Consider the following 24,029-nt stretch of genomic DNA (forward strand, 5'->3'; position numbering starts at 1 on the left):
TTGGTTCTATACTATCTGATGTCATAGAGGAAGGTGTGTCTGTGTGTGTGTTTTAATCTCTTAACCCTGCTGGTCAGATTACTGTCCGAGTTAGTCTGTCAAATGGCTATTTTAATGCCAACACACACACAACACAGACACAACCATTGGTTATGGCTGCTGGACAGAATTGTCCAATCAGATCACTCCTGTTATCCTCTAATACCAAAATGAACGGGGTTATACCGTCAGGTCATAGCCTAAGAGGATGAACCAGAAGGCTATCTGGCAGAGTAGCGAACGGTGAACAAGACATTAGACTCAAGTGTAGTCAAGAGACTGGATCTGTTGCTCTGCTATGAGTTCCGACACTCAGAGGGTGACCGTCTGCTTTGTCATTGTCCTCCTCCTTTTCGTCAACGCTCTGCTGTTGTTCCAGCTTACGTTAAGGTAGGCCTAGCTGGAAGAGTGACAGACTAGCCTGTCCAGAGGGACTGAAGAGAAGAAGGGTAGGAGTCCCATTGACCAAATGGCATAAATGCAGCCTAAGACATAACACGATTTTTTTTATTTTTTTATTAGTAGTCATGACGTGCATTAAATTACAAATATGTACAACGCACCAAGACAGTCGGGAAATTGAGGACTTCAATGTTTTTAAATGCGGCGGGTTTTAATCTGCGTCACTGCGCTGGAGTTCTGAGCGGAGTGCGCGCAAGCCCCTGCCGTCACCAAATCGACGCCCCAAGCCGCGAACCGGAGGATCTGCACAAGTCAACACAAAGCCAGTCGTCATTCAGAGGATGAACCCAGAAAGGTGTGGAGGATGTTTCAAAAGCGGCAATGTCGTGTCACGTCATTGGAGTCAGTGGGGCGAAAGATGCCACCGCCGTTGTTGACATGTTTTTGAAGGATGTCACAGACACTGGAGCTTTAATCCCGTGGGTAGTGTGTACGAAGGAACCTATGGTCGTTAATTCCTGTTACCGGTATTCTAAAGGTGTCGTAGGACAGTTTTCCAGAGCAACCACATTAAGAAACAACATCCTTTGCGACAAGCTACCTGGAGAAGATGGATTTCACAAGGTTGGCCGTAGACGCTGGTGCGTTTATTAACCGAGCTGTTCAGGTAAACACACGCATTCGTCACGTATTGTGCATCAGATACGATCATTTGCAGGTCTGCCTCCAATTTGAAACGTTCTTAACTTCAGTATACGGAGGAGACTCTGGGACAGGCGGAGAAGACAGAGTTGGATGGCAGCTTGGAGGATCTCCTAGCCAAGGCTGACGTCATCAAAACCAGGACGGATCAGATCATCTCACAGACTGAGGTTCTACTTCAGCCCAATCCAGGTTAGTCTCTCTCTCCACTGGTCGTAGCCTATTACCAGTGGGATGGAAGATCTTTTTGTCCACCGCAGCTAGCCGTCCCCATCAAACTGGTCTTGATAAAGTAACAATGTCTTCACTTACTGGTGAGAGACAAGAGGGGCTAAGGGTCGAAGTATAACCTGGTATAAGCATTAGCCAAAGTTATGTCAAGGTTATGTAATAAAGGCCTACGTGCATCCTCGTGCAGGAATGTGGACTAGAACCAAAGAGCAAGCTCTAACCCTCACTGATCTTTACTGTTATTTACATTTACATTATAGTTACTGGAGCTGCTGTTGTTACTTACAGTAAGTGGGCTTAGCTACATGCACTTCAGTACGTGGCCAGAGAATGTCTAATATAGGGAGAACTGCCACTCTCGGGAAACGGGTTTTGGGTTTCACACTGCTGGGTGTTTGATGAAAAGCCTTTTAAAATGTCAATGACTTCATACACATCGTACGACCAGAGATACTGCTTTGCGGCAAGCTATGGTCACTTCCTTTTTTCTCTGGAGGCATTGACAACACAGCTGACAGGCAGAGAATGTCTAATGTCTAATATAGAGAGAACAATATATATATATAAACACTGTTTATATATATCTATATACTGTGTTTATATATATCTATGGAGAGAACTGGTTGCAGTGCCACTCTAGTTCCATATGAGGGCGCTAACGGTCGAGTGCAGAATGAATGGAAGTCTATGGAGCTATACCCCTCAAAATCCACTTTTCTCAGGATATAATTTTTGGTTTAGTAATTTGAATTCTGAATTCGAAAGGGGAGGCAAAAAAAATACACACCGCTGGTTGATATAATTTTTTTAAGTCGCCTTTCTGTTCTAAAAAGCCTTTTAAAATGTACTTGACGTCATACACATTGTACGGCCTGAGATACTGCTTGACGGCAAGCTCTGGTTACTTCCACTTTTCTCTCGAGGCATCGACAACGCAGCTGACAGGTTAGGCTTTCCCTGTTAATACACATGCTAGAAAGAGTTTTGGCTTGCTAATGTTGTTGCTAATGTTGCTAATGCTTTGACATTCTGATTCCGCTTTGGATGCCATCAAGCGGGATCTCTGGTCGTAGTCAGTCCTTCAGTAACCAATCAGCATTCATTAGCAGAATGCTAGCGTGTTATGGGCAACAACGACTCATGCACCCTGTAAGAAATCGAAAGGACATAAGTACTCGTTCATTCAACTTTCGACCTATAATCCATGTTGAACATACAAAAACTACAATCAAATCTGAGATTTCTCCACGACAATCAGGCGAAAGAGACTAATTTAGCCGTTTAGCTCCATAGACTCCCATTCATTTTGCACTCGCTCGCGATCACCCCCAGTGGAACTCTGGTGGAACTGCAACCACATTTGGTACAATGGGGCTTAATAGGGAGTGGACAGGCTCTCATTAAACAGGCTCTGACGTGGCTCTGCGCTCTGGTTTTACCCCTGACCTGCAGGAGCACGTATGGAGAACCTGCTGTATGAACATCTGGACTGGAGCGCCCCTCCAAGGCCATGCCCCCACGAGGTGCTGGGAGAAACCATGAGCCAGGCAGGACTAGAACTCGGATCTAATGCACCCTATGGTATTGCTCTCACGTGCACTTTAGCCTGGGCCTAGAAACCAACACACCATACGGAACTACTACTAAACTGGGACTTGATCTATACCCTATCTATAGGAACCAGCCATGGATCACTCCAACGGGAACTGCTATAGTACATATACATTTCTAACTGGGGCTGAACACACCTACTGATTGTACCTTAACAAGATCTATACCTTTACATACCTTACTGGGATATTGTACAACTTCCCTACTCAGGACCCAACTCAGCAACTGTGACGCCACCCATTTCTTACCTGTTAACCTGTCCCTATTGTGTGTGTGTGTGTGTGTGCGTGTGTATGCATGCAGGGACTGCTCTGCTGAAGTGTGGGGAGGCTCAGAGGCAGTTCGGGAGTGCAGAGAGGAAGTTCATCCAGAGCACGGCCATACACTTCCTGTCTCCTCTACGTAGCTACACTGAAGGGGAATACAGAGACATACAGGTAACACTCTCACACACTCTCTCTCTCACACACTCACACACATACGCGCCCCACACACTGTGCATACATTACATACATTCTCGATAAAAACAACAGCAGTTCAGTAACTTTGTGTGTGTGTACAGAATGAGCGCAAGCTGTTGGTGAACAAGCGTCTGGATCTGGACATAGCCAAGACGAGGCTGAGGAAAGCTCATGAGGCCGATAGAGAGGCCAGAGTGAGTATCAACAAAATACCGTGATGGTTATGGAGTCAAGCACAACTGTCCATTTTATAATCCTCTCTGCCCCTCTCTCGCTCTCTCTCTGCCCCTCTCTCAACCCTCTCTCTCAACCCTCTGACCCTCTCAACTTCTCTCTGCCCCTCTCTCACTCTCGCTCTCTCTCACTCTCACTCTGCCCCTCTCTCTCAACTCTCTGCCCCTCTCAACTTTATCTCTTTGCCCCTCTCTCGCTCTTGCTCTCACTCACTCTCACTCTGCCCCTGTCAACTCTCTCTGCCCCCTGTCTGTCTCTCTGTCAGAATCTGAATGCTAACCCTTTGGGAGATGACTACATGGTCTATGCCTCCTACATGTTCAGCTTCCTACGAGTCAAATGGCTGAAGGTGTGTTCTATCACAAATAATGTAACAAAATGACCCAAATGGTTTTGTGTCTCCGTTTTCTCAGTGGCTGATCTCTGTCATTCTATTGGCTGATCTCTTTGTTATCCTATTGTATTGGCTGATCACCCTGCTGGCAGATGTGGGCTCAGGAGATCTCCCAGGTAAGTCACAGAACACGTTCTCCTGGGTTATTGGTGGATATTTTAAGTCTGCATATTTCAAGTGTGTCTACAGAGTAAGTTAGTAGTATCATTGTTTGTGTGTGTGTGTGTGTGTTTGTGTGTGTCTACAGGCAGAGATGGAGCTGAGGATCTGTCAGAGCCTGTTCGACCGACAAGCTGAGGTCACCAAACGCCTACTGGAGGGGATTAGCAACACTTACGTAAGTACACACACACACACACACGTATGTACAGTACAAACACACACAAGAAATCCTATACAGTATGAACATGCTCAGATTTGTTGATACCCCTTCAGAAAAAACTAACAATGACAAATTTCCTCCGAAATAACTTGAAACTGACTAAAATAATTGGCATCCACCATTGTTTATAATAGAAATCTGATTTTGTTTTCCAACATAATATTGTAAATAATAAAACAAATGAAAATGACATCAACAAAAAAGATGGGACCCTCAACCTAATATTGTTGCACAACCTTTAGAGGCAACCCCTGCAATCAAACGTTTTCTGTAGCTCTGAAGCCGACTCTTCCCAAGCAAACTGCTCCAGCTGTCTCAGGTTTGATGGGATGCATTTTGGGTCACTATCCTGTTTGAAGACCCATGACCTGCGGCTGAGACAGAGCTTTCTGACAATAGGCAGAACGTCTTCCTCCAAAATGCCTTGACGGTCTTGAGATTTAATTGTGTCCTGCACAGCAAAGCAGCCCCAAAACATGACAGAGCCTCCTCCATGTTTCACTGTAGCTATGGTGTTCTTTGAATACTTCATTATTCCGCTGCGAACATAGAGCGGATGTGACTTGCCAAAAAGCTCCAATTTGGACTTATCTGTCAAAAAGACATTCTTCAAGAAGGATTGTGGCTTGATACGAGTTTGAACAAATTCCAGTCTGGCTTTTTTATGTTTTTAAGTGGAGTCCTCCTAGGTTTTCTTCCATGGAGGCCACTTTCTCTCAGAAAGCAACGGATGGTGCGATCAGAAACTGACGTACCTTGTGGTGTACCAGTGTGGTGCACACAATGACTACTTTCCTCCATTTAAAAAGGCTGAATGACATGCAAGTATACATGATGCAATAGCTTTTAATGTTATCACTTCAGGAGGAATAAAGCATTATTTCAATGCAACAAAGGTTAGCAACAAATTTGAGCAAGTCTGTGAATAGATATATACGTATAAACACACACACATACGGGTCCACACACACTCCTGAATGCAAGCACACACTTATATGTACAGTACACACACAGCCCTACCCTGATGGTAACATTGGCTCTGTGTGTGTGTCAGGCCAACCACAATCGTAGTCTGTGTGACTTTGTGGAGGCCCAGGCCTCGTGCTACGCCCAATGTGACCAACACGCCCAAGAGCTCCAGAGGCAGATGTCCAGGTCTGGTAAACACTGTGTGTGTGTGCATGTGTATTTGATGTATGTGGATGTGGGTTTGTGAATGTTTGTTTTTGTGTGTGTGTGTGTAAGTGTGTGTATTTACACATGTTTATGTTTGTATGTGTGTGTATTTGCATTAACATCTGTGTCGACTCCTTGCAGCATCCCAGCTGTGTTCTGTTCCAACAACTGGCAGTCGGCACCCAATCAGAGCCTGGCAATCAACCATGGAAACGGTCAGCCAATAGCAGCCAATAGCAGCCAACCAGACAGCCAACCAGACAGCCAACCTCACAGCCATCGAGGTGACCAGCCTGCTGTTAGACATGAACCAGGCTGCCAGCCAAACCCCAAACAATCTCCCAGCCTCCATACCAGCACAATGGGCAACAGCAACAACCAACCAGGAGACCAGCCAGCTCTTGTCAACCAACCAGCCATTAGCAACGAAACCTGAGACTAATCAAACGTCCAATGAGCCCTTGACAACCGACCAGGCATCCAATCAGTCCCCATTAGTTAATGGAGAGGTGAACCAATCAGGGGTTGAGTAGTGTGTGTATCCAAGGTGTGGTACCAGGGTTGGTGAGTTGAGAGGAGGACTCAGTTTTGCCAAAACATGTACAAGATGTATGATCTCAATGGTTATTATGCAACGATTTATGTGACTGTATGTCAGTCGTCTGTAAATAACAGATGCATTGTGGGAGGATAATATTAGTACAGCCGACTGTTGTTATGTGATCTATAGACTGTTAGCAAAATCACTTATAGTCATGGTGGGTGCACACCGCTACACTCTAATGAATCATTTGATGAACAATGTTTGTGTTATTGTTCATTAGTAGATCGTGTTTCTTTTTAAACAGGTGTATTATATGAAACATGCTGTGTCATCTGAGTAGAATCTGTTGTCCGAGATCATGGACCTCTGTGTAAACAAACAAGTGAAAAAGAATACTAGTTATTATATATTGTTATTATCATTATTATAACTAGTGCAGTACCTGTTCTCGCGAGATCCACGGCTCCATCGCGTAGTACAGCTCAACATGCAGTGGACGCCATATTTATTTATTGCAAACCGCTCATCAAAACAGTGTTACACACACATTTTTACTTCGTACAGTGCCCGGTTTGCAAGATAATCAAGACACAGGCATTCTTGCCTTTATATTTGGATTAACATTCACCACAACTGGTTAAGCTTCTCTGCTCATCAATTTGATCAGTTCCTCAGTCCTATAGACAGAGCCGGTCCTCGGCATAGGCGACATAGGCAGCTGCCTAGGGCGGCATGAAGAGGGGGGCATCCATTAATTAACCCTCCTGCACCACCAGCAGAGGGCGCCAAGTCATATATCCGTGCTGCGGTTGGGGGGCGGCACCCCGATTGGTGTGTTGGAACAGGGAAACATCTAGAACACACAGGACGGCTGGCCCTAAGGACCAGGCCAGTCCTTCTGCTGATAGGGAACAGCACCCTCGCTCTTATGTCTGTGTGTGTGGAATCTGAGGGTGTCTGAGAGTTAATTAACTCTGTGACAAGCTGTCTGTCAGTCTATCAATCTGAGTATCTAAACCAGTCAACCAGTCAACTTCAACGTTTGACTATCATCAGTGTAGCAACTGATGATAAACATATTATAAGTTGTTAAATGATAAATTAACTGTGCCTATATGTGGGTTTGTGTGTGTGTGTGTTCATAGAACCATTCAAACATCAAGGTAAATACACTGATGTAGTCTTAAGTTTGTGTGTTTGTAAATGTATGTTGATAAAGCAATTAAAATCTTAGAAGAAACACTAATGGGTGAGATGTGTGTTTGTACATCCTGTCTGTGTAAGGTTGTATGTTTTCTTAAATGTGTGTTTGTGAGCCCCTGCACCCCAATTTCTTTCCCTGCAGTCTGAGGTCATTTTCCATGTGGTAACCTGTTGCCATGGGAACAGGGGACTGGGAGGCAGTCAACAGGCTTGACAGGGTCTCTTGCATGTTCCATGTTCTCAAACATAATCTTTGTCACACACACACAATCTCTCACTCTACCCCCAACCCCCCCCCCCCCACACACACGTTCCCCCAAGCTTCCCAGTGTGAAGCTGGCTGAAGGTCTTTGTGTCCAGATGTTGATATATTTCTCTGCTGTGTGTCTACCAATGATGCCCTGCATGGAAAGACACAAAGCTTTCTTTTTACATCCGTTGAGGTCAGATTGTGCATTGTTTAATGGAATTATAACATTCACAAAAAAAGAGCCAATTAATTTTTTGCATTCATGCAACAACAAACACACACACACACACACACACACACACAGTCTACAGGGATGTCAACACCCACTGTAAAAGTCTCTAATGTGTTCTTTCTCCAGTAACAGTTAATTATATAATGTGTTTCAGGTCCACTCCTCTGGGCCAAGCATAACAATGGGTTATCTCTCCATACACACACATACACACATGCGCATACAGTATCCCCCGGTTCTGCTGTGACAGAGTCAGATTCAGAGTTGGCAGCCGTGGGAGAAATTGAAGGATTTACAATTTGTATTCATCACAATCAGTAGGACAAGTCGTACTTGTACTAGTCCTACAAGTTGTACTGTGTGTGTGTTGGTGTCACCGCCCCTGTATGTGTATGTGTTCACCTCGCATGACTACGTAATAGTCAGGTGGCTGAGCGGTTAGGGAATCTGGCTAGTAATCTGAAGGTTGCCAGTTCGATTCCTGGCTGTGTCAAATGACGTTGTGTCCTTGGGCAAGGCACTTCACCCTACTTGCCTTGGGGGGAATGTCCCTGTACTTACTGTAAGTCGCTCTGGATAAGAGCGTCTGCTAAATGTAAATGTAATAAAATCGTCTTCTTTTTCTACTTTATTAGAATCCTATGTCATATCATTTGTTGTCTGACAACGTCCTAGTATTATGCTCTGTCTTTTTCTGTAATGCCTGGTAGCTGGATCATTCTGTCCTCCAGACAGCCTCGGCATGTGATATCCTCAGCCCCTGGCAGTCAGACAGGAAGTGAGAAGCTTCTGGATCAGTCATCGCAGATACAGATAGGTTTATGGACGTCTGTCATGTTGATGTGTCCTGTCTGAGGATTACGGTGCCTGTCTGTCACCACGGGGTCAGAGGTCAAAGACAGGGATACCGGGACACCTGGAACAAGGAGCAGCTTTAGGGTGGGACGAGGGTCCAGGGAAGCAGTTGGGGAGTCCTGGGGGGTGTTCCATCAACGTCGCTAACGCAAGTCGCGCTAACACGAATAAGTCTCATTTGAGTAAACGTCAACTTAAACTTAAGCCTCAAGCCGTTCCACTAACGTTACGTTCCACTAACAGGCAACGCTAATTCAAGGTAGACCTCCATAAGCTTAGACTGTGCAGCCCAGATCAGGCGATCATCGAAAAGAGGAGTTATGTCACAAAAAGCAAAGCGTAAATCAGCAGAGTGGTGTTTTCATTTTCAGCAACGTAAACTGTTTTTTTGAGTTTTTTGGGAGTTGTCCCCGAAAATGTTGCCGCAACACGGCAAGGGAGACAACTTGTCAAACCATTACGACCGTTAAAATACGTAAATTGTAGGCCTACCAAATCTACTTAACATGACTATATGCAGTTAGGCCTACTGATAGTTAGCGTAATTTGATGAGTTGTCTGAAACCGTTCTGACAGTAGCCTATGGCCAATATTCTCAACAGGAGATTGAGAATAATAGCCCAAAAAAGAACGTGGCAGCAAACGGAAATTGTAAGATAAAATTCAAAACACTGAAGAAGGCCATGGTTAATTGCACTTAATGTGGGCTAATAATGTTTTTGTCTTCACATCTTGAACTAAATTAATAAATTACTTCAAAATAACTTTTGTAACACATTTATAAACTGATAGGCTAAATGCTGAGCTTTAATATAAAAGGGAAAGATAACCACGACTAAAATGGGGATTCACTGAAATAAGTATTATTGCACAGAGATGCAGTGTGGAAGAAATTGCGATTTCCGGTGTGCTTACATTATTCACTAATCAATATAACTAGTCATTGGATACTAGTTAGTATGTTCTCATGTAAGCTTGATATTAATAAGAGTAGATTGTGTCTATGTGTCAGGGTTAATAGATGTTCGTGATCAGGAGAAAGTACTGGGTAAACGTCCTTTGTCATGACTACAAGGAGAGCGCCAACTATGATCTCTCTAGTCTGAGTGGTCATGTGTTGGGAGCTGTGAATCTCTTCCTCTGAGACTGTTGTAACGTCATTACTGCCTGACTGTCACTATCTATGTTTACATTCCTGTGCCCTATAAAAGATGGTCCTCCGGCTTTCAGAGCTGAGAGAAACATGATTGAGACCTAAGCCTGGTGTTGTGTTGTCATTTATTGTCAGAGGTCTGGTTTTCTCTCCCAATCTGCAGATTGATAATACTTATTAAAATCCGGAACTCAACTGAATTTAGTCACTCCGTTTATGAAGAGACGGACAAAACACTTTCTTCATCAGCAGACAGACTGAACAGTGTTCAAGGCTTGGCTACACTCACTGTAGCTCTTTGTATAATATGAGCACCTTCATCCACAGGGTTAGGGTTAAAAGAACGGATACGCCATCATTGATTGTAACTTGTCTAGACGCTCTGCTTAGTTTCTAAGGCCTTATTTTATGTCAATTAACCAATGGCTTTTGAAAACAGTTCACGTGACATTATTTCTTAACTTGTTTATTTCAATTAATACATTCTTTGGAATTCACTTCAAAAAGTCTGCACTTATGTTTCCGAATGCTTTGCGCGCAGGAATTTACTCCAGGGAACTGTCTTTTGACATTCTGTTTCTGCCTGTTTGACTTTATTTGCAACACATTTTAGTTTAGCTTGACTTTTAGCCTGACCAAAGAGTATATAAGTCAATATGGAACGGAACTCTCGCTGAAGTAAGCGAGACTTGGCAAAATAAGTCTTGCTTTTCCTTAATCGACGTTGATGGAACACCCCTCTGGTGTGTGTGTGACAGGAAGGGCATCCGTCTGAATAACACTGTACAGAAATAATAATGACATCTCTGATATTTGTCTTTTTAACATCCTCCTCCTGTAATAATGGTTCAGGGGCCTATCCCTTGACGGGACATTACTTTAATGTGTCTCGCTGTGCTTTAGTGTTCATGTACACACAGTATGTTATAGCAATTTTATAATACTGTCCAGTACAGCATGGCCACAGAGGAGTGAACACCCCACAAAACAACACTGGCTCATTAACTGACCAGCAACTGGGCTGAGCTTAGTACAATTAGTCTGTGGTTTATTCACCAAGTTAAGTTGTGTTGTGTTGAATTCATGTGTTATTTCTATATTTAGCTCTGTGTCTGTGTCGTCACTGCCCTTTTTTTATTATTTCTTAATTTTCTCCCTCCCTCCCACTCTCTCTTTCTATCTCCCCCTGCCCCTATCCATTCTATACCTTTCTCTCTCCCTTTCTCCCTCCTTCTCTCTCTTTCCATATCTCCCTCCCTGTTTCTGGGTGGGATCAGTGCTGAGAGACAGAAGTGTGTCTGGCCCAGACATGGGTGTGGTCTGCAGGTGGGGGTGTTAAAGAGCGTCTGGTGTCTGGTGATAAATATGCTTTCTCCTGTGTGTGTTTGTCTGTGTGTGTGCGCGTACATGTGTGCCTGTGCCTATCCCTGTGTGTGTGTGTGTGTTTCTGCTTGTCCCTGCCATGATCAGTGTGACCCAAAGGCACATCAACGGGAAGCTATCAGGGGAGACAGATGAAGAGAGGAAGAGTTGATGTGGAAAACATGCGACGTGCACACATACAGTGCTGACAGATCTGTTGAATTACTTAGTGACGACAAACTGACTGCCCATCCCCCATTTCTTGTTCCCTGCGCAGTTGGTGCCGCATCCTGCAGTAAACCTGCCACCGGCAGACCCAGGGGTGGGGGCCTCCTCTGGCCCTGACCCCAACCAACTCTGTTGTCTGACCCTCCAGCACACTTCCACATAGAGGCCTGACATCAGGTATCTGTACCCAAGACTGAGTAACAGACACAACAGAGACACAGGGGCCCTTCACCTAAGCATACCTGAGTACCAGATACACAAGAACATGTGTGTGTGTCTGTGTGTGTCTGTCTGTGTGTCTGTCTGTGTGTGTGTCTTGTGCACTGTTCTTTATTTCCAGGGCTTGTAGCTGTCATGTCCTTTCCTCTCCTGCTCCTTCCCCTTTCCCCCTCTCTCTCCCCCTCTCCTTCCCACCTTCCAACTCTGCGCCCTCCTCCCCCTGTCCCTCCCCCTCGTCCTGCAGGAGGTTGGGTTTGACATGCTGCCTCTATTGAAGCTCTACTCCCCCTCCCTCCCCATCCTTCCCTGGTGGCAGGGCTATAACAGTACGCATAGCTGCTATGGGTTCAGTCTGGTTAACTTCACAGACCAGGAGGGAGAACAGAGAGAAAGAGAGAGAAGGGAGAGTAGAAAGAGACAGGAAGAAAGTGAGAAAAAGAGAAGAGATAGTGCTTGTGCAACACAATATTTAGGACCAAAGAAAAATTCAGGAACAAAGAGAAACTTTCCCTTTTTTGTTTTTTTTGTTCAGTTCCATGCACACACACACACTCTGGAGCATCAGTATGTGTGTGTGCTGGGTCTGCCGTCTGGTGTGTGTGCTCTGCTGGATGTGTGTGTCGCTGTGTGTGACCAGTCAAGAGTACGAGGTAAACTACACCGATCACTACGACAACGAGATCACACAGGAGCAACAGAGAGGTCAGTTTCTCCCGCTTTTGGTTAATTCGTTTTCCCTCTCTATTCTTCTCATTAACTTCATTGTTTGTCTTCCAACCTCCTCATCTCTTTCACTTGTTATTGAGTGTCCTGTCTTTGACTTGAATCTATAATTAATTAACTAATTCCCTTCTGTCTTCCCCTTGAATCTAGAATTAATGAACAAATTCACGCATAAAATGAACCGCAACTTCATTTCCAGATCTCCTAACCTGTCAACAGAGAACACACTGTCATGGCTGTCTGGATTCATGTTCTCTAGTGTTGCTGGTGTTCGCTATATGTTGATGAGGCAGCCGGTTCTTGGTTTGTTCCGGAACTCATTATCTGGTTTTGTGGTTTTCTGCCTGTTTTGTTCTTCTGTAAGATACAGAAGAACAAAACAGGCAGATAGAGCCTGAACACCAGAACAAGTTCTGGTGTTCTCTATCTGTTCTGTTCCTCTGTGCGTGGTTCTGTGGTCATCTGTTTTTATCTTTAGTCTTTGGTTCTCTGTCTGTTCCAGTCCTGAGTGACTGGTTCCCTGGTTCTTTGTCCCTCCAGAGGAGTCAACAGAAACACCATGCCAGGCTGCAGAGTTAACCCGCTGGGATAAGCTGTTCGTTGCCCTGGAGGACTCCCACATGAGGCAGAACATGTTGCTGGAAGCCCTGGACGACTGCTGCGGAGGGATGGCCTCCCTCACAGCCAAGGTGGACCGGCTGACGACAGGGACCTGCCAGCAGTGTGTTCCCACCCTGGAGTCAGTGTGCCGGGGTGAGGCGGAGCAGGTGAGGCTGAGGCTGCAGCAAGGCCTAGTGGAGCTCAGTGCCGAGGGAGAGCAGAGGGAGAGGAGGATCAATGCAACACTGCAGCAACTCCTGCAGAGCAGCCAGGAGCAGAACGCCCTGCTTGGCAGGCTGGAGGCCGAGAAGCAGAGAGGTGAAGAGACAGGGGGGCAATGGCCAATGGGGCCTGGGAATGGTGGAATGGTTCCTGGTTTGGGGGAGGGGCTTAAGGGAACAGGACAACTAGCAATGAAGCCCGGAGGTTTGGGGGCGGGATTAGCAGGGAAGCCTGTCCCATCAAGCCTGAAGGAACAGGATGTGACATCTTCAACCAACGTGATGATGCTAGAGAGGGCCCTGGTTACCATCGCAAAGGAGCTGCAGAAGGTGCAGGTACAACTGAGTTTGCTTACGGAAGAAGAGATGGAGGGAGGAGGGAACAGGAAAAAGAGAGGATCATGAGAAGGAGGAGAAGAGGAGAAGAGATGGGCTGGTGATGAAAGGATTTCAACCTGTTCTGGGATCTGTATTTGGGCCTACCCCAGGTACCACTTGCACATATCATACCATCTTTTATACATTGGCAGAAACATCTGGAAACTGTAGGAGTATATTATAGAACATACTGTTTATATTGTTCTGGAAGTTTGTATTATTTCTGTGAGTTTGAGGACTGCAGCTATATATGTTTTTATGTGGATATAATGAATAAAGACTCTTCAAAACATGTTAATTAGTCTCTGGAAAAAGTCCCTCCCTCTTCCCTCCCTTCTGCATGTGTGTGTGTGCATGTGTGCGTGTGCATGTGGCTGTGTGTGTGTGTTAATCAGGGCTATACTGACATCACTCACACATGTTCACTAATGAAAGGTTTATGATCATGGCAATGTGTGTGTGTGTGTGTATGTGTTTGTGCCTTTATTTTTCCACATAAATTAGCAGCTGGGTGGTGCACTGCACACCAGATCTCAGACATGTTTGAAAGAAAAACTTTACCTTGACCAGTTTTTTTTTTTTGTCACCAGGTTCATGATAAACATGGACAGAAATGGAGAAAGGATGTGACAGGAGTAAAGAGTGGAGAGGAGCAAAGAGCAAAGGCTGCCAATTTTTTGGTGTGTGATAGGCAGTTATTAGTCTTAATCACAGCTTCCTCTGCCATTAGAGCTTCTATCAGGCTGCTGGCCAAACACACTCCCCTTCCTCCTCTCTCTCTCTCTCTCTCTCTCTCTCTCTCTCTCTCTCTCTCTCTCTCTCTCTCTCTCTCCCTCACTCCCCTTCCCTCTCTCTATCTCTTCTTCCTCTCCATCTGTCTCATCATCCTTGTCTCTCTCCCACACTTATCCGCCCACCCACACAGGATCATTTGTTCTCCCCTCTCCCTTCCTCTCTCCCTCTTTCTCCCCCCTCTCCCTCTCCCCCCACCCCCCAAGCTAATTCTCTCTCCCCCTTTTCCTTCTCTCTCTTTGTCTATCTCCCCCCACCCTCTCCATGCTAACAGCCAGATAAATGCCATTGATTGGTCTGGCCAACCCTCAACAGGCTCAGAAGGACACTTCATCCTGTGATACACAGCCAACATCCCCCCCCCCCCACACACACACACATAAATACACAAGCCACGCAAAGTCTGAAATATCTGGCACTTGAGTGTGTCGTTAAGACGGCGTGGGAGTGAAAGTGGCAGCAGAAAGAGAGAGGGAGTGAGAGAGTGAAAGAGAGTTAGAGAGAGAGGGCAGCGGGGCACACCATTAAGACTTTAATGTCACTTCACATCACTACTGTAACACACAGGACAAGAAGATTGGCACTTTTCCAACAGCAACAACAACAATACAAAATAAATACATCTGTCATTGATATTTTCCAATCCATCACAATATATACACACTGCTCTCTCAGACTCCACACCTAACCCAGCATTAAATAGCGTCTCTTAGGACACAGAGGGAGAGAGAATGAGAGAGATAGAGAGAGAAAGAGGGAGAGGAGGAGGGGATTGAGAGGGTGTGGGTGTGACAGAGGGAGAGACAGAGCATCAGAGAGAGAGAGCGAGAGAGAGAGAGAGAGAGAGAGAGAAAGAGAGAGAGAAAGAGAGAGAAAGAGAGAGAAAGAGAGAGAAAGAGAGAGAAAAACAAGTGTGGTTTATTTGATGGGTGAGTCCAGAATTTCCTCGTACTCCTCCCTCTGTCTCCTCCCAGTGGTGCGAGAGGGGAGGAGCTTCATTGCCACCAGCCAACCCACGCTCGCCGTCACTACCACGCCCCCTATTATCTCACAGACGGTTGGCTCCCACAGCAGCACAGCAAACTGTAGCACCATCGCCACAGGGATCTCGATGCTCTGAGAGGCGGACACCAGGGCAGGGTGTATCCGGGAGAGGGCGTGGGTGACCCCCAGGAACCCCCCCACGGCACAGACACACAGCCCCAGGAGAAGGCACCACGCCAGGGCCCCCGAGTGCCAGACAATCCCCTCCTGGAGCAGGACCATGGAGCCCCCCGCCGACACACAGCTGGTCCAGCTGATGGCGAACAGGGCTGTGCTGACACTGAGCCGCTCCTTGAGCGAGCGGTACCCGACTAGTGCCAGGGCCATCCACAACCCTGCCATTGCTGACAGCGACCAGCCAAACGCACTCCTCCAAAACATGACAGGCACCTCGCTGGATCCCAATCGCTCCGGCGCCCCCAACCCGGTCTCGCCCGCGTCTGGGACCAGCGCCAGCCCCAGCCCACACACCCCCGCCGCCACCGCCGCTCCATCGGCCAATCCCAGCCTCTCCTCCAGGAGCAGGAAGGCCAGCGTCGCTGATAGGGCAGTGGTCGCCAGGCGCCAGAATACTGTGGCATCGTCGGGGGAGATGAAGGACAAGGAGGAGTAGGTACAGCAAAGGGAGAGGGAGTAGGCAAAGCCAAACAGGGCCACGCGGAGACGGAAGCCCTCAGGGCCCAGGGGATGCTCCCCCTGCTGTAGTGGTACGGCCAGGGAGAGCAGCTGGAGCACGGACCGTACCAAGAGGAGAAACAGGGGGCCCAGGCCGAAGCGTTCTGCCGCCAGGCGGGTCAGAACCATCACGCAGCCGTTAGCCGCCGCCGCTGCCAGCACGCCCACCCATGTCAGCCGCGACGCTGACACGGACGCTTGGCCAAAGCTCGCCAGCTGCACTCCCACCCCCCTCCCGGTGCCCTTCACCCCCCCATTTCCCCCCTCCATCCCCACCACCGTGGGCTTGTGGGACGCGTCTTTGCTTTTGTCCTTGCCCCCAAACAGAGTCCGACAAGGCCACTTCCTGCCCTCGGTCAGCTTCTTCCTGTCCGAGTTTTCCTCCAGGAAGGAGCCGAAGTCTTCAAAGGAGGGTGCGTCATCGTAGCCCTCGTCCCCAGGCTGGGGGAAGTGTGTGTGGACGCCGGGCTTGGGGGAGAAGGGCGCCTGTGTGGCGTATTTGGCAGTGACAGTGTGAGGGTGAATCTTCACTCGCTTCTTAGAACTTCCCAGGAGGTGGGTGGACTCCATGGTTACACCTCAGAACAGACACACGCACACACACCTGTGGGGGCGAGAGAAGAGAGAGAGAGAGAGAGAGAGAGAGAGAGGAGTCACACACACGGTGTGGTTTATACAACCATCCATCCAGCCTCTAACTCTGCAACCTCTGTTTCTACTGTATCTCTAAAGCTTGATATTTACACCAGCGATTCTGATTCTCAGGTGTCTCTATTAAGTTGTCTTCTTGCGTCTAAAAAGTACTGACATTGTTGTAATGAGTGCTTTGAATGGAACATAGGCTGGCATTGTCAGTTCACTACATGGCCACTACTTGTGTTGGCAGGAAGTAATTGGTCTGGCTGCATCCTAGCAATGTTCTGTAAAGATGTCTGTTTTAAGAAATGGCACAATACAGTATACCTCCTTCAAGTCAAGCTACCTCAGGTGGGTTCGAAAGTCACCCATGACTTGACCCTATGACCCTATGAGCTTTAACCCTACCCTCCCAACCCCTCCCTCTGTTTCCATCCCTCACGGTTATCCCTCCATCCTTTCTCACCTCCCCATTCCACCTTTTTTCTCCCTCGCTCCTGCTAGTTTTCTCCTCCCATCCCTCTCATTACTTCCATCCCTCTCTCTCCCCTCCCCAGTAGGGCAGCTGCTCTGACAGAGCCCTGGTATTTATATAGTAAATCGAACTCATTCTGGTTCGACCGCAGCTGCAAGTAGGTCTGGCTGTATATCTGTCAGCCTGGCTATCTGTCTGCATCGACCTGTCTTTCTCCGACCTGCCTCGTCTGCCTGTCTGCTGTTCTGCCTGTCTATCTGTTTGTGTATTTGTATACAATGTATACTTGTATACATGTAAATTGTATGTCTCCTATCTTGGAAAGCTCACCAGGATAGTTGCTGGAACAAAAACTCTCCAACAGTTATATTTATATAATATAAGTCTTATAGTTACTGTCTCATAGACAAACAGTGCATGTCCAGACATTAGCAGTGTTGATGAAATCCTAAGAAGGTATTTCTCTTTTTCTCTCTCTCCTCTTCCCTCCTCCTATCTCTCTCTGGGGGGAGCTAGATGGAGTCAGGTGAGACCTGCTGTGGGGGGAGTGTGGGCTGGAGATTGTATGATCTTCACTCTTGTCTGGTTGTAATTCACCCCACTGCTTCAGACTGGTTGCTGCAATGCTGCTGTCACCAAGAGACCAGCCACACACCTCTACACAACCCTACAGCCTGCCTCTACAGCCTACCTGAACCCTACAACCTGCCTCAACCCTGTAGCCACCAGCCAGCCTCTGACACATCTTAACACAACCCTACAGTCTGCCTCAAACCTATGCCTCCAGCCAGCCTGACACATCTTTACACAACCCAACTGGCTGCCTCACCCCAGCCTGCCTCTGACACGCTGAGAAACACTCCTGGTTCAGAAAGGCTCACAGCATTATAAATGTATCCCATGTAGACCACTGTATACCCATGCTGTCGTGTCGCTTTAGAACAGAATCCCGCTACTGTCTCCCGCTAATGTTCTGATCCTCAGCCACTGAACCTATTGTTTAAAAACGGGATGGAGCGGCGCCAACGTTAGCGGCCACGTTCCTCTCATCTCATTCTGAGGAGTCAGACCATTTCGGACAAGACGGTAAACAGACGCTGTGGGACGCTGCACTCGCGTCATCCTGTTACTAACCGCGTGTGTGTAATGTCAAGGTTATATCGGTCTCTTTCGGTGACGCCAGCTGATGAACACACGCGCACATAGGGCCTACACACACAACCAACTGCAGGCGAAGAGTAAATATAGATCGACTGTAACCGGCAGTCTAACCTCCTTGTAGAAAACATAGCCCGCCTGTGCTGAATTTATGAATGGTACGGAGAGGCGCGTACCCGCCACGCAGGCAAGAACCTCATGCGACCGCAGTTGTTCTGGCTCAGATCAAATGAACAGTGACAAATCAAAGGTCACACACACAAGTGGGCCAAATAGCCTACAGCACATATCTAGTGAGTTTAGTGTTACCTATAATCACAAGCTAATGTTTTACCCTGAAAATTAGCTCATGTTTTACCCTGACAAGTTCGACACCTGCAATGATGACGGACCAACTACCGCCATACCCTGCCGGCACCGAGTACGCTTCTCACCTGCTCTTTCGCAAGAAGAAAACCCCCACCGGAATAAGACTCCCTCAGCGCAAACTCCAGTCGTTTGCCGAGCACATTAATCTGCCGTCGGTCGATTAGAAATTAGCCATCATTTCTTCATGCCTGTCCCTCTGCGACAGTCCATTTCTCCTCGGGGACCACGCGCCCTGGCTCAAGTCTTCTCCCCTGTGGCGCTCGTTCACTTGTCCTCGCTTCAGTGTCCAGCTTGTCGGTGCCAGAAACCGTCTTTAACCAGTCCAGACCAGAACCTCTCATTCACACATCACTGGTGCGACGCTCCTTGTCAGCCTTGCGGAGGGCGGAAGAGGGAATGAGGGAGGGTTGAAGGGAGGGAGAGAAGGAGAGGAGGGGAGAGACTTGCTCATTGTGTCTGAGCATGCGTACGAAGAAAAACACCGTGCACCATCAGCACCAATGATCATTGGCCAGTAACTGTCACAGTGTGTGTATGTGTATGAGAAAGAGAGAGAGAGTGTCCCACATGTACATTTGATGTCTCCTATCTTGGGAATACCTGCCTTTCCTCACTGTCTCCATAGTTGCGTTACATTCTGTGTATTGTTTTGTTTGAGCAGCGTTTAACCTTCCCGAGCAGCCAGTTGTTGAGTCACAATGAGGGGCTGTTGTCCCTTGGACTGGCCAAGTCTTTGATCAGTGGAGCCCAAGGGAGGGGAAATGAGAGAAGGAGGGAATAGAGACGGAGAGAGAGAAGGGGGGGAGGGGTATAGAGAGAAATTGCAAGACAGTAAGAGAGAGTAAGATGTCATTAGTTTAACCCCATTTGAAAGTAATGTAACAGAGCTTCGCAGAGCAAGACATGGAATGGGAGAGGGACAGAGTTTGTAGATGAGAGAGAAAGGAAGATGGAGACAGTGATGGAGAGACCTTAGTTGTATCCAAATGTTGCAGACTTGTCTCGAGATGCTGTCTCTCTTCTATCAATGAGCCTATGGGAGGTAGACCTCCTTTCCTGTCCTCTATCTCCCATCATTTCATCCATTCATTCTTCGTTCTTCTACCGCTCGTCCCGCGTCTCCCTGCACCTCCTCCGTACATCCGTTTTTCCTCCTTTCTCTTACTTCTCATCCCTCCATCTGGACATCCTCCTTTCTCCTACTCCCTACTGTATCCCTCCATTTTTAAATACTCCTTCTTTGTCCAGTGAACTGAAATTACCTCTGGATCTCTGCTTCTGTGGCACCTTTACTATGTTTCGCTGTGGATTCAAGTCATTAGTCATTTGTGTGTGTGTGTGTGTTCCCAAGAGTGAAAATTGTTCACGGTTTCCATGGTAACAACCGAGAGGACTTTTTTTGGACTGAGCTATTTGGGGCAGTGTTGAAACTATGTGCCAGATTTAGCGGTATGAGTTTAAGAGACAAACGGACGAGTTTGTCCGGAATTAGCAGGAACGAGACGGTAGGAGACGGGAGAGCCAGCGGAGGGTGGAGAGTGAGAAGGAGAGAGCAGGGGAACAGACAGGAGAGGCGAATGAGAGAAGAGGACCATTTTGGGCGAGAAAGAGAAATGTTTGCTGGAGCATGTGTGAGAAAGAGCAGACGTGTGTGGAGGGGGGATGGGTAGGGTGGGCAGGGAGGTACTTTCTCATCTCTCTCCCTGCTGACAAATGAATTATAGGCAAGAAGCAGAACATGGAAGAGCTTCCAGGGAAACAGAGCCTGACAATCATTTTTCTAAAGCCGTTTCCTGTGCTGAGGAAACGTAATCTACACACACAATCACACACAGGTCTGATGTAAGAGTCCTACTAGAGGATAGAGAACATGGGGTTAAATCAGTACTCATGCTAGCAGAGCTATGGCCTCTGTAGAAAACAGAATAATCTCCAAGGATATCTCTACAATCTCTTTATTTTCCAATCTCTCTCATTCTTAGTTCTCAATGTTCACACACACATGCTGTCACGAGAGGTGGTGTGGGGAGGATCCAGGTGCAAAGGAGATGAGGAGGCAGAATCGCTGAACACAAAACTTTACTGTACAAAACAGGACCAGGACCACAGCGGGGACACTCACAAACAGATCTTTAACGATACAACAACTGACAAAGTCTGGACCAAAACAGGAACTTAAATACAAAACCAAACAAGACACAGGTGGAAGCAATAACACGGATGAGAACGGAAAAACACTCAAAGAGACACAAGTGATGACAGTTGACAGAACGGGAACACTAAGGCAGGGAGAACCAAGGACTACACTGAGCATGAAATGGGCACGACCGTGACAGTGACATGCACACACACACACACACACATTCATATTGTGCTGTGGGAGTCTGTGTGTGCATGTGAGCTCTGAAGGTGGTAACTAAGTCAGTCGGCAAGGCTCATTTTTATCCAAACTGATAATAACAACATGACAGATCAACAGGCCCTGTCATAAATACATATTGTACAGGGTTGCTACCATCCATAAATCTCCCTCTCTCACACGCACACACACACACACACACACACACACACACGCACACACACGCACACACACACACACACACTCTCTCTCTTATGCTTAAATCTCCCTCTCTCTATCTCTCTCACACACATACTTTCATTCTCTCTGTCTCTTTCCAGCACTCTTTCTCCCGTACCAGAGTGATGTGGGGTGTGCCACAGAGGAGAGTGTTTATGACCTATAAGTGCTGAATAATTATTCATAGACTGTCTCTCTGCCGTGTGAATACATATTCCCTCATTCCAGCAGGGAGGGAAGGAGAGCAGGAACACAGCCTCAGCAGGTCTCCTCAGAAAGCTTTGGAAGCTCTCTGGCCTCACAGACAGCCAGGAACCCTCCACTGCCGAGACCTGACGAGACCACTCGGCAGAACAGCTCAGTTGCAGCATTGAGACAAGTTTCACACACACACATAAACACACATATACAACACACACACACTTGCAGCCCTAATCTATTCTGTGCCGTATGCCCAAGGCGGAGTGGGGGCGGAGGGATGGATGATGGACTATATCTGCCCTGCTCCAGTGAAAAGGTGGTGATTTCACCATAATGTTCTCTGCCCACAAATAGAGCACTCTGCCTCTCATACATTTTACATTACCCTGTCGGAGGAGAGTGAACAGAAAGAGGCTGAGATAGAGTGAGAGAGAGAAAGATATAGAGAGGGAGAGAGAGGGGGGGGGGGGAGATCAAATGAGAAGGAAGTGAACAGACAGATGTAAACACTGCGAGCAAGGTCAAAGGGAATAAAACATTGAAAAAGCAGAATTACATAACTGTAACATGTCAACCATGTAAATGGTTTTACTGTCTTACAGCAGAGTTATTGAGGGGAAACCTTAATGCAGCACCAAGCGTTCACACTCATGAACACTCGCATATACACTGTTGAACGCAGTGGGTTTAACGAGGCCCCTAACTGCAATACTTCTGACACATGCATGATGCACCTTGCATCGGACAATCCAACTCGGTAACCAAATGCTAATCTATGGAATCCCTGTTTCCATGGTTACCACAGCCCCTTATCTTAAGTTGCAGACAGGCCATGAACTTTCTCTGTCTGTGCGTGTGTGTGTGTGTGCCTGTGCCAAAGAAGCATGGTATACATACACTAGAACAACACACTTTGTCACATTGTGTGAACAGAGCATAATAAGGCCTATCTACATGACAAGAGACCAGACAGACAGTCTTACATTTGGGGGGAAGATAGGAAGGGGTCCATATCGGGAGGAGGGGCTTAGAATGGGGTGAGGGAGGGAGTGGACAGTGAGGGAAAGAGAACAGGGTAAGGTAGGCAGAGGGTTGTGTATGGATAGATGGTTGGGGAGGTCTATTTGAAGGTGGGGGTGGGCGGAGAGGGTGAAGGAGAGAGGATAAACTGTGGAGGAAAGGAGAGAGTGGGGAAGGAAGGAAAGGGTGATGGATGGTAAGGGTGAGAGAGCGAGGAGAGGGGGAAAGGAGATGGTGGGAGAAAGGATAGGGTTAGGGGAAGAGGGTGTGAGAGAGAGGAGAGGATGGGAAGAGAGGGAGAGGGTAGGGTAGAGAAGAGTGGGTAGGACAGAGGAGAGGGTGGGAGAGGAAAGGAGAAGGTGCTGAAGGAAGGAAGGACAGGGTGAAGGAGAGAGGAGAGGATGGGACAGAAGAGAGGGTGAGAGAAGAGATTGGGAGAGAGAGGAGAGGGTGGGAGAGAGTGGGGGACAGAGAGAAGAGGGGGGGGGATAGAGGAGAGGGTAAGGTGGGGTGGGGAGAGAGGAGAGGGTGGGAGAGAGAGAGAGAGACTTTAAAAATATATTTATATAGCAGTCAAAACTGCCAACCATCCACCAGTTACACCACAACAGCCATTTTGGATCCAACTTACTCATATTGAAAACCAAACCAAATAATAACACATTTCAAGACAACAAACAAAAATCGAAACAAAAAAACAACCCCTTGGTAACAACTTAAACACCAAAGCCCCCTCCCCAATCACACTGCACAAAGCATCCATTTCCCCCACACAGCAATAAACTCTTCCATCTTTCCCACCACCAACAATATGAAAACACAATACGTAACCTTTCCATGACCAGCCCCAGCAATACTGCCTTTGCATCGAGTGACCCGACTCCCAGCCTACTCTTCCATGTTTTCTATATTGCCAACTTCGCCTGCCCATATAAATAGAATATATAAAAAGAAAGAGATGAAGGTGGGGGAGGGAGGAGAGGTGAGGAGAGGGGAGAGGTGGGGTGGGGGAGAGAGGAAAGGTTGGGAGACATGAAAGGGGGAGGGAGAAAGAGGAGTGGTAGGGTGAGAGTTGAGGGTGGGGGAGAAAAGAGAGGGTTGGGAAAACATAAATGAGAGGGAGAGAGGAGAGGGTAAGGGAGGAGCTGCTGAAGAAAGGAAAAGGTAGGGGAGAGAGGGAGAGGGTTGGGAAGAGAGGAGAAGGTGAGGCAGAGAGGAGAAGGTGAGGCACCTCCTGTAGAGATGGAGTCAGTCTTTCTAGGAGATGAATGGACAACTGTAAGATTGAGAGAGAGAGAGATGGTTTAGCAGCTGGTAACTGCTAAACCATCCTGCAAACTAACAGCATGATTGAAAGTTTGAATAAAAAGCTGAGTGCAGTAATGCTTGCATTAGACTTACACCTTGCTAACTCATGACTTGTATTTGAAGACTGCGGTATATGTGTTATGCATTAGGCCTGTTGTGTTGCATTGCACCGG

General features: G+C 47.2%; 3 protein-coding genes across 4 annotated transcripts in view; 2 read left to right on the forward strand and 1 right to left on the reverse strand.

Moving 5' to 3' along the window:
• The first annotated feature begins 277 nt into the window (after positions 1-277).
• LOC134026244 (endophilin-B1-like) lies at positions 278-7,416 on the forward strand. The gene is made up of 10 exons (XM_062468790.1): positions 278-1,108; positions 1,194-1,335; positions 2,827-2,955; positions 3,289-3,422; positions 3,548-3,640; positions 3,946-4,029; positions 4,167-4,190; positions 4,322-4,411; positions 5,511-5,611; positions 5,774-7,416. The coding sequence occupies exons 1-10, from the start codon at positions 1,052-1,054 to the stop codon at positions 6,066-6,068; spliced, it is 1,149 nt and encodes a 382-aa protein (XP_062324774.1). The 5' UTR covers positions 278-1,051; the 3' UTR covers positions 6,069-7,416.
• A 4,626-nt stretch (positions 7,417-12,042) lies between these two features.
• LOC134026361 (pentraxin-related protein PTX3-like) lies at positions 12,043-13,898 on the forward strand. Its single transcript, XM_062469043.1, has 2 exons — positions 12,043-12,380; positions 12,942-13,898. Exons 1-2 carry the CDS (start codon positions 12,215-12,217, stop codon positions 13,625-13,627), a joined length of 852 nt encoding a protein of 283 aa, XP_062325027.1. The 5' UTR covers positions 12,043-12,214; the 3' UTR covers positions 13,628-13,898.
• Positions 13,899-14,911: 1,013 nt separating this feature from the next.
• Positions 14,912-24,029, reverse strand: part of slc35g2a (solute carrier family 35 member G2a) — a 157,989-nt gene continuing 148,871 nt past the window's right edge. The window contains exons 2-3 of one of the 2 annotated variants that reach the window (XM_062469041.1): positions 18,815-19,123; positions 14,912-16,715 (exon numbers count right to left, since the gene is read on the reverse strand). In XM_062469041.1, the coding sequence (XP_062325025.1) occupies positions 15,311-16,681 (1,371 nt within the window). In that variant the 5' untranslated portion in view covers positions 16,682-16,715; positions 18,815-19,123 and the 3' untranslated portion in view covers positions 14,912-15,310. Of the gene's footprint in view, positions 16,716-18,814; positions 19,258-24,029 lie in introns of those variants that run through there. The other variant, XM_062469040.1, reaches the window with a different exon arrangement.

The sequence above is a fragment of the Osmerus eperlanus genome, chromosome 9 (assembly GCF_963692335.1).
Source record: "Osmerus eperlanus chromosome 9, fOsmEpe2.1, whole genome shotgun sequence".
NCBI classification, from domain to species: domain Eukaryota; kingdom Metazoa; phylum Chordata; class Actinopteri; order Osmeriformes; family Osmeridae; genus Osmerus; species Osmerus eperlanus.

What these genes read in the sequence shown, in the direction of transcription:
- LOC134026361 (XM_062469043.1), top strand. Translation starts at nt 12,215, where the DNA reads ATGCACACACACACACTCTGGAGCATCAGTATGTGTGTGTGCTGGGTC. An exon ending in CACACAGGAGCAACAGAGAG is followed by an intron (nt 12,381 to 12,941) that starts GTCAGTTTCTCC and finishes TTGTCCCTCCAG; the next exon opens with AGGAGTCAACAGAAACACCA.
- LOC134026244 (XM_062468790.1), top strand. Translation starts at nt 1,052, where the DNA reads ATGGATTTCACAAGGTTGGCCGTAGACGCTGGTGCGTTTATTAACCGA. An exon ending in TTATTAACCGAGCTGTTCAG is followed by an intron (nt 1,109 to 1,193) that starts GTAAACACACGC and finishes TCTTAACTTCAG; the next exon opens with TATACGGAGGAGACTCTGGG. An exon ending in AGGCCGATAGAGAGGCCAGA is followed by an intron (nt 3,641 to 3,945) that starts GTGAGTATCAAC and finishes TCTCTCTGTCAG; the next exon opens with AATCTGAATGCTAACCCTTT.